At 48.8% G+C, this 9,998-nt stretch overlaps 1 protein-coding gene across 1 annotated transcript; it reads left to right on the top strand.

The window, feature by feature from the left end:
* Positions 1-588: 588 nt before the first annotated feature.
* On the top strand, positions 589-9,559 carry Snx3 (sorting nexin 3). Its single transcript, XM_077682360.1, has 4 exons — positions 589-875; positions 955-1,050; positions 1,172-1,296; positions 9,322-9,559. The coding sequence occupies exons 1-4, from the start codon at positions 702-704 to the stop codon at positions 9,425-9,427; spliced, it is 501 nt and encodes a 166-aa protein (XP_077538486.1). The 5' UTR covers positions 589-701; the 3' UTR covers positions 9,428-9,559.
* Positions 9,560-9,998: the final 439 nt, after the last annotated feature.

Here is a 9,998-nt window from a genome sequence, read left to right as displayed (position 1 = left end):
GACAAGAGCCGCTGGACAGTTGATGCGAAAGCATAGCAGCTGTGCCACGGCCGCTCGATGGAAACTAGGTTCTCATCGAGCGGCCGTGGCTGTGCTAGCTGCTATGTACCCTGCAACCAGGGTAGAGTCTACCCGAGTGGCACCCCCCTCTAGCCACCATACTACAAGTGCGACGATTCCGGTTTTGCAATAAATTTGTGATCACAAACGCGTGTCACCTCATGGTGGCTACAGCGCAACAGAAGAATGACTAGTAAAAGTGGCAACACAAACCGTGCTTGCTGACCGTATTTGCAACTCTTTATCCAGGCCAGTAAGGCTTCTGGCATTACAGAGACCACTAATTCGTTAAACTGAAAGTGACTGCGGAATAAACACACTTAGAAAAGCAGAAGTGATCTTTTTGGCAGACGGCATTCTTCTGCGCTTAATCAACGCGACCTGCCTTGCCACGCACTTGTGTAAACACACTCTGCATCAATTAATAAGCAAGAGGGCAAGCTGACTAAGGTAAAGCCATATGGTAAAGCCGTAAAGCTGACTCGACCGCAGCGACCCTTTCGAGAACTTCGAGCAGCCTCGCAGAGCGCACGCGTTTTGCGAGCCGGCGCAGCTTGTGTGCTCGGCCACCTACGGCGCCTGCAGCAGTGGTGGCAGCGCAGTAGTGAGGGGCAGTGGAGCGAGTGCCTACTGCGGGTGCGATGGCGACCGAGGCAGCACCGCCGCAAGAGGCCACAAAGCGGTTGCAGACCAAGAAGCAGACGCTGGACGACGCGTACGCCCCGCCCGCAAACTACCTGGAGATCGACGTGGGCAACCCGATGACGCACGGCGTGGCGCGCAAGCGGTACACAGACTACGAGGTCCGCATGCGGGTGAGCAGAAACGCCCCACGCCGATTAGGCCTGCAGGCGCCGGCGCTGCGCTCAGCCACACGGCCGCCCTCCCTTGCAGACTAACCTGCCGGTGTTCAAGAACAAGGAGTCGACCGTCCGGCGGCGTTACAGCGATTTCGAGTGGCTGAGGAGCGAGCTGGAGCGCGACAGCAAGGTGCGAAAGCCGGGCCCTCCCCTCCCCCATCTCAGGTGGGGGGGTCCCGTGCCGAGTTGCGTCGGAACGCGCTCTTTTTCCGGTTCCTCGTGCCTCGATTCACTGTGGCGACTCTGCGCAGATCGTGGTTCCCCCGCTGCCGGGCAAGGCGTGGAAACGGCAGCTACCCTTTCGGAGTGACGAAGGCATCTTCGAGGACGAGTTCATCGAGGAGCGCAAGAAGGGGCTCGAGCTCTTCATCAACAAGTGAGCGGGGCGGGTTTTGGCGCTCTCTAGGCGCATCGAAACAGTAACCACTACCACCTGCCTCTTGTTTTTTGTCGCTTGCGGATTCCACGCGCAGTCGCGCGAACCAGCAACCTTGGAAAGCAGCGTCACACTCGGGAGTCCACCAGTCGCTAGGCAGGGTCACGTGTATGTGCAGAGAGCAGCACTGTTATTAGCTAGCGGTGGAGCTGCGACGTGTGGTCGTAGTCTGGAAGTGCTTCTTCCCATACATTGCGCGGTTAAGGTTTCCTTTTTTGGACGGGTTGCTTTAGCATAAATGCCACACTGAATGAAGAGTGTAACATTTGAACAACGTGAAAGTGCCACGAGACATTCTAGAAGTTCTGATCTACACCTGACTTGTTCCAACCCCCTAAACTATGCTATGCAGGCAGTCTCTTCACTGCCAGCAGAACTAGAATATGGGGTAGTGTGCTCACTCTACAGCCCCCAAACGAGGCACGGTGAAGCCAGAGGAGTCGACTTTTTGCAGTTTTCCAGCCGTTCCGCTTGGTGTCGCCATATAGTTTAAAACATAAGGCACACTCTCTCGCCTTTCCACTGCTGGTGGATCTTTGGTCATTCTGGCTTTGCTCAGAATCACCTGTTCTGATCAGTTGGTTGCTCGTTAATTTTTTCGAACCAGAATGTCATCAGTGTAGTATTCAGAGCGTATTATTGGCCTGTAAGTCTGTTAGGAAAGAAAAGCTCCAGGTGCTCGGCAGAACTAGGGTACGTACCATGCTGTGCTGCATGATTTGCTGCGTTTGCAAGAAATGCTGCTTGAAGGTAGGACTTCTCAGTGTGCAAAAAGAGGCTAAAATCGCAGCATGAAGGAACCTCCGTAGCACAGAAAACACTAGACAACAGCTTTACTGGGTGCGAATTACTCTTGATTGATTGCAAGGTTTAACGCGCCGACGCAGCGCAGGCGATGAGCGCGCCGTAGTGGAGGGCTCCGCATTAATTTTGACCACCTGGGGATCTTTAACGTGCGCCGAAATCTCGTGCACACGGGCGTTTTTGCTTTTCGCCTCCATCAGAAAAGCGGCCACCGCGGCCGGGAATTGAACCCGCGACCTCGTGCTCGCGAATTACTCTTCACCTCAGTCATGTTTCATTTGGGTTACACACAAAAGCTCGCCTGAAGTTGTTGCGCTTCAGGCATTTATCGCACTCATTGGTAAGATTGATAAGTGGAAACAGCATGTTAATAGCAGAATGGACTAGCATCTCAGGTGCAGGTGGCTTACATGTCATTACATTTGAGCTACAGAAAAACTAAAATTCAAGTTCTTATGATGTTTAAGTTGAGGCAAGCAACGATACTCACTTTGGTATTACCAGTTCTCTGGCAGCACTGTTCAACGCATTTCCCTTTGGAACAGGCGAGCGAGCGTTTAGTCAGCACTTGCTTCCTTGTTAGATGTTGAAAACTGCTTTTCTGAGAGAGGAGCGTAAAGTCACATAACAGCATGAGGCGGTAACAGAAGTGACAGGTGATCAGCCCAGTGTGATATATATGATCATAGCCAGCCTGCAGCCATGAGTGACTCTAGTCATCTTTGATATTGGAGGCTACATTGCTGGACAATATGGTTTGACAACGAAGTGAGAGCTGCATGCCACCTTCACATGCAGGCCCCACATGCCACTTTGCCAAGTACACGCAGTGCTGTGGCAAAGGACTGATTTACCCATCTGCACAGCTCCACGGTTTATTCCTTAGGATAAGAGATTTTTTTCGGGAATGTATCAGCCAGAATCACTGACATCCCGAGAGCATCGATTGATGTAGACATTGGCAGCGATAGATTGTCCAAGGAGCCTGCGGTTCTCACTAATGTGGAAACCCTTTCAAAGGAAGCTGAAATTTTCTATTGCTTCAATTGCTTTTAAAAAGAGTGGTTTTAGACAGCCTACTAGACAGGAGTGAGTCGAGGAGCACTAGGCCCCAGCTAAGCAAATGCGTCAGTTGATTTTCTTCTATACTCAGCCCTGTACCTTCACGAAATCAAATTTTCTCCGCTGCGTTAACTGCAATCTGCTAAATTTTTATTCGGCCAGGGAAGTCGAGCCCGTGCGTACTGAAACTGCATGCATTCTTGCGAATGATACACAACACTTTGTGTTGTGTATCATTCTTTGTGTTGTGGACGAGTTGCTAAACTATAAAAGTTTACACATGTATGTAACAAAAACTTACTTTGTTACTGGAAAAGGCCTGAATCTAGTGATAAATTGTTTGATGCAAGGAAAGAGCGATTAAGTTAAAGAAATGCATTACAGTGAGAATTAATGGTTGCAGCTCCCAAAAATATCACACGCTAGGCTCCGCTTGCGGGGTTTCAGAATCATATACATAATGCATCACGAGTTTTAAAAAAATTTTGGAGCAGTTTATTATCAGTGAATTCAGGTGGAAATGCAGCAGTTGTCAGTTGATGCCGTGAGCAATGTTCCATTCACTCCAGGAAAACCTCGTAAAAATATTGCGATGTTGCACAGAACCTGTACTGTACATTACGCTAAATGGCAAAAGGGCAGTTTGAATTCATAGTTCCATCCCAATTAATCAGCAAGCAAGCAAGATAACAAACAGCTGTTGCACCTACCGTGTGTTCACTCATGCGAGCCAAATGCGCACCCACTGCTTTTAAACAGCGAGTTTCACACACTGGAAGTCGGCCTGGTTATTTGTGGTAATTGTAGTGATACTACGGTGGCTCCTTCTAGCCACCATAGTGATACGGTGCTTTTCTGCAAGCTCGCACACCCATGTACACGCAAGCCCGCTCGCCTCCATTTCTACCGCAGACACGACAGCAGTGCCACCACAAGCGGCCACGTTTGCGTGACAGCGGCGGCTTCACGCCAGCCAGGCCTCTGAGCACACTACCCATATTCTAGTTCACTGCACCAGCAGCTACTGGGTTTCTTGTTGGGCCAGCCACTAGTAACCGGTCGCCGGACAACAGGCCATGATTGGTAGTGCAATTAGTGTCACTATCAGCCATGGACTGTATTTCGTTACTAGGAAACAACAAAGCTTCAAAGTGAACGTCATCGATGCACAGTGCCGGTTTACAAGCCCATACAACATGTCTAGTAGTACCTAAAGCACGGAGGCGTTGAATGTGTGGTTTCTCTTGTTTGTTTCAGCCGCCTTTTTCTTTTTAGTTAGCATTATTGAATTAGTTTTATCGTATTCAACCCCGGTTACATTCCAGCCACTTTTGCAGCCTTTTAAAAATGGGTGCATTACAACTACTCTTACTTGATGGCCCCGATACTGTTGTATGGCAGTGGAGAATAGCTAATCGAGGCAAAGGTGTTCTAGCCTAAGATTCTTTTCTGAACTGTTACTGTTAGGAATATGCTTGCTATTTGTGCATGGACGAGTTGCTAAACTATAAAAGTTTACACATGTATGTAACAAAAACTTACTTTGTTACTGGAAAAGGCCTGAATCTAGTGATAAATTGTTTGATGCGGTGTTGCTGTGTCCAAACACAGAGTTGGGACAGGTCCATTCATTCTAGGCAAATGTGTAAAATGAACACTCCAGTCGGGGAAACTGTGTGTTTTAGGACTCGATGATGAGAGTAATGTTGCACTTTTACATTCGTATTAGATCACAGAGGATCTGGCCACAAAATTGCTAGAAAACAAAAAATACAAGCTTCCTTTTGAAGTTAGATACAGTGAGAGAGTGAGTGCAATTGCTTTAATTGGAAGGCAGGTTAAGGTTAGGTGGTGGCTGAAGGCTGAAGCTCTCTGGTCTGCTCCGGCTGCGAGGCTTTGCTGAGTTCCCAATCAAAACAGCCCCAGGGGGGAAATGAAGGGGAAAGAATAATTTTGGGAAGACCACATGTGATGATGAACTGTGTGAGCGTTGTGCTGCTGAGCACGAGGACGCGGGTTCGATTCCTGGCCACAGTGGCCGCTTTTCCGGTGGAGGCGAAAAGCAAAAACGTGCATGTGTACGAGGTTTCGGCGCCCGTTAAGGATCCCCAGGTGGTCAAAATTAATCTGGAGCCCTCCACTACAGCACGCCTCATCGCCTGCATTGCGTCGGCGCGTTAAAACTTACAATCAATCAATCAAATGTGTCCTGGACCTTGTGATGAATGCAGGGGTGGAGGGGAACTAGAAAGGATGTATATGATGAAGTACCGCAATACAAGGGAAGATCCTGTTCGGATGAGCTGAGGGGTATTTACAGCAGGGGAGGCAGTAGTGGGCTGCAGTGTCATGAGAGCTATGTAGGCTGTCTCGATTTGACCTGGATTCATGGGAAGCAGTTCTTTGCATGCCTGGGAGGTTAGTGCTCAGGCAGTATTGTGGGCCATTTCATTGCCTCCTAGCCCTGCATGGGCCAGGAACCAGATGTTAATAAATAGGTGGGAGGATATTTACAGAGGATTTTTTGTGTGTTTGAGCCAGCGAGGAGAGATGTGGCCCCAGGAAAAGTTTAGAGCAGCCGCCTCTTCTGCTGTGGCTGCTTGCTTGGCCTGATTTGGTGGTGAGGGCTGTGGTGGAATGGGAGCATGAATGACACAGGGCAAGCACGTCATAGTGACAGCAGTATGCTGTGTCCACATATGGGGTGCGTGGGTTAGTGAGATTTGTGGGCTAATGTACGGGATAGCAGAGGACCCTGGCTAGAGAATGCAGAGGACCCTGGCTAGAGCTTCGTTAGAGAATGCTATGCGCCGTACACTAGCCCCTGCAGAATCCGAAGGCTCACGCACGGGTTCGGGTACTCGCATGCGGTAGGCAGGCTCCGGCAATCCAAAGTAAGGCTTCATTGCCTGGCAGATACAGGGCATATACCAGACAACACGACTATCGCTTGCGGGGAGACAGTGGCTCCGCTCGCTCGCTCCAGCCGCGGGACTCGGACCTCGATATCCATCATCACGGCCGCAGGAGCAGGGGAGGCATCCCTCGCGACCAGTCAGGGCAGAATCTCTCAGCAGAGTCCCATGGAGCCAACTGGGTTCACCATCATCGGGGCATTCGGAGTAGGCACTACCAAGCCAACCGATTCCGACCAAATCGCCCAGTGGACTCCCGGTGGAATGCGCACGTGTCCTGCAGGTCAGCTTGGGAGGGAGAGGTCTTCCCCTGGTTGGGGAGAGGGTGGTACGAAGGAAGGCGACAAACTGGACCTCCTTCCCTCGTGCACACGTTCGCGGCAAGCCGGTTCAGCGTGACGCACGGGGTCGCGAAGAGGTCACGACTCGCGTGACGCGCCGGCTGCCCAAAATGGCGGTTCCCAGCTCGCGAAAACATGTGCAGGCGAGGTACATGGAAACAAGGGTCCCCACAGATTTTACTGTTAATACTTGTGCCCATTGGACTCCATGAGCCATATGGTACCGAGGGTACATCTTATTGGGATAGGACGGATGAGTTGAGTATGGATGGCTAATAAGGTGGGAGTTGTAACGGAGCAGGATCAGGAGGCGGAGCTTGTGTCGGAGAGCTGGCCCTGTCGCAGTGTTGCCGAGTCTGGCAGTGGGTGTGCAGGGCAGGAATTTCAATGCAGTCTTGTGAATGTCAGTGGACCAACAAGGGAACCATGTTGCCTAGCTGGGTTCGGCTATGTGTCTCGTTCAATTTGTCCATGACTTGCTCTCGTCACTCCCCACTGCATTTGTGCCAATTTCCGCCATGGTTACTGATTAGTCCCTGTGCATTTGAACCAAGCAATGACTAGATATTAGATCGTAACCCTCTGTGGTGGCGTCGGGATTAAGGCATTGTGCTGCTGAGCCAAAGGAAAGAGGTTCAATCCCAGGTGGAGGTGAAAAGCGAAAACGCTCGTGTCGAGAAAATTAATCCGGAGCCCTCCACTACGTCGCACCTCATAGCCGGTATAGCTTTGGTAGGTTAAAGGAGTACTGACCCGAAATAATTTCAAACTGAAAAGCCTATGTAAGAAGCTTCCTTTACATATGGCATCTCCCAGCAAGTTTCGGCAGAAACTGTTCAGTGTAAGGTATTTTAATCCATTTTAATCTTTGCGCGCACGAGAAAGCTCAGAATGGATGCCCTTTTGCAATCTGCATTGGCATGACGCCATCTACTCCTCCTGGCCTCAAACTGCTTTAAAGGACCTCAGTTCTCCCGAATGTCTGATTTGTCAAATAGGCAAAGCATAACAAATACGACTAAAATTATTGGGTTTATTCTAAAACTGGTGAGCGCCTTTTTTTTTAAGGAGAGGGGGGGGGGGGGGGGGGGGGGGGGGGGGGCTTTTTAGATGCAATAATTCTGGTCTCTCTCTCAGTCCGTCTGTCCCTTGATTTGGCCTAGATTTCCTGAAAGCGGCATTTATGTGGGCCAAATCTATCCTAACGACTAAATCTGGTTGCCTACATCATTCTTACCATTGTTCACCAAAAAGAAAATGTTAAGTGCACTGGAGACACAGCATAAATACATAACTCATGTTAGCAGCGTCTTTTAATTAAAAATAATGACTTGATTTTTCCAGTAGCAAATAAAAAAAAAGCATTGAAAACATCGTTTTGACCACAAAAATACGAAAGGGGCCCGTGCTTAAGCAGTGGTGGCACTTGCTCTAAGCCTAGCAGTATTAAAATGTCGCAACAGATGGTGCGTGAACAGTGCAGTGAGAGAAAGTTGAATTGATTTTAGCAAACCATCATCGCACTCGTAATGGGAGGAGTGAGACATGAGGGGAAGAGCATGAGATGAGGGCAGGGAGAAAGGACATGTTATTACGTGGCAGGGGCTGCAAAATCTTTAGACGACATTTGCAGCGAAGTGAGCAAATATGCGGACAGTTGTTTCATTAGCTTTGTCATAATGCCATTAAGGCAAAATATTGGAGCAATTTCTCACTTTTGTTCGTTTTCACTCAGGCTGATAAAATTGTTCCACATTTCCATAACCGTACACAATTCCGTATATATCCGGTGGTCTTGAGTTGACCAAACAGAAATCAATTAGGTGGAATTTTTTCTAAAATGGAACAAAGGGATCCAGCTGCTTGGGAATTCTTTTTAAATTACGTGCACTGGTTTGAGTACATTCTATTTAGTTTTTATTCTATAAACCTGAGATTTTTACATTCAGTGTATTTGACCATCCTAAACCCAAATATGCAATTCGTTTTTGCCTGCATAGTGTGCCCATTAAACAGTGTGAAACTTTGACCTCTCTCCTCTAAAAGGACCATTTGGTGCCGCTATATTGCCAAAATAATTTTGAAGCGTCTTATCAGTGCTACAGTGTCTGAAGCCACTCTAGGCGTTCCAGTAGTGAATGCCTCCAGATGCCACCTGAAGTACCTGAACGTAATGTAATTAAGGGGGCTGAGGAGTAATTTGGATTGCCTGTGGTTTAACGGGGTCCATTCTTGTGCACTCGGGAGGACGGAGCAAGAACAAGACAGGAGGGGAAATGAGGCTTCCTAGCGTGGCCAGATAATGTCACAAGTGCTTGTCGCAAGTCTTTACCCAAGGCATCTGCCATGGGTAAATAAACTGCGCGGCCACCGCGATTGGCATTTCACTGTGCAGCCATGAAATGAATTGCAGCCGCTATCATTTCGTCCATCAAGTGCCACTACCCTCTCCTTCGCCGTCGCAGCTGCGAAGCTTTGCAGTCCGCCTTGGTTTTCATTGTGACATTATCTGGTCGCTCACCCCTGCTTGCCGCAATGGGCCATTTCTCGTCCTATATATTCTTGCTCCGTGCTCAGGAAGCATGGCGTTTTTCCGCCGTCAGGTAAATGGCCGCCGTGGCGAGGAGTAAAACTCGTGCAACCTTGTTTTCAACAAAAGCCCTTAGCCGCTAAGCTACCATAGCAGCTGCAGGTAAAGCCCCGCTCTTAAAAAAAAAATTTAATTTGTTCAGAAAAGGAGCTTCCATAGGGTAACCGAATGTACTTGCCAGTTTTCATTTGGTCGAAATGTGTGCTGGTGGTGTTTGCTCAGCAGTGTTCTCCTCTCTTGACGTTGTGTGCAGGGTGGCTGGCCACCCGCTTGCCCAGAATGAGCGCTGCCTGCACATGTTCCTGCAGGAACCAGTGATCGACCGCAACTACGTCCCAGGCAAGATCCGCAACACGTGAGGCCACCCACCACCGGAGCTGTTTTACGCGTCTATATATATATATATATATATATATAAATATAAATATAAATATAAATATACGAGTATATGTACGTTATGTAATAAAGTTTACCTTCTTTTTTTCTGATTATCACGTGTCGTCGTTTTTGTCTGGGAAGCATGTCTGTAGGTCGTAACAGGCAGAACTAAGCTAAGCACGTGTGCTCGGATGACTGTAGCAGTGTCTGATTGGCCGCCACGAATGCTGTAAAGTACGGCTGCTCTTAACTTGATGGACCCAGGCTGTGCATTGCAGTTGTCTTAACAGGGCACCATTGTTGGGCTGTACTGAAGTTGCAGCATAACACTAACATAATGTTGGAAGAGGCTTTCTCCAAGTGCCCTCTGGTACTGTGCTGTCATTGAACCAGTTGGACGTTCATGGCAGTCTGCAATCGAACAGAAGCCTCTCGTCACAAGGCATACGGAGAGCAGCACACTTTTAGTGTTGCTCTGTGTAAAGGGACACGATTGTGATGCATCTATGCAGAGGCTTTATTTCACTGCAGTGTGTCCCAAAAGCTGTGTAG

This window comes from Haemaphysalis longicornis, unplaced genomic scaffold (genome assembly GCF_048455015.1).
Source record: "Haemaphysalis longicornis isolate Haplotype H1 unplaced genomic scaffold, Haemaphysalis longicornis Haplotype H1 scaffold_9, whole genome shotgun sequence".
Classification (NCBI taxonomy): domain Eukaryota; kingdom Metazoa; phylum Arthropoda; class Arachnida; order Ixodida; family Ixodidae; genus Haemaphysalis; species Haemaphysalis longicornis.
This window is presented reverse-complemented; position numbering and strand designations above follow the sequence as displayed.

Coding starts and splice junctions, on each gene's coding strand:
- Snx3 (XM_077682360.1), top strand. CDS start 702: ATGGCGACCGAGGCAGCACCGCCGCAAGAGGCCACAAAGCGGTTGCAG. Junction 1,051..1,171: donor AGCTGGAGCGCGACAGCAAG/GTGCGAAAGCCG, acceptor GACTCTGCGCAG/ATCGTGGTTCCCCCGCTGCC. Junction 1,297..9,321: donor CTCGAGCTCTTCATCAACAA/GTGAGCGGGGCG, acceptor CGTTGTGTGCAG/GGTGGCTGGCCACCCGCTTG.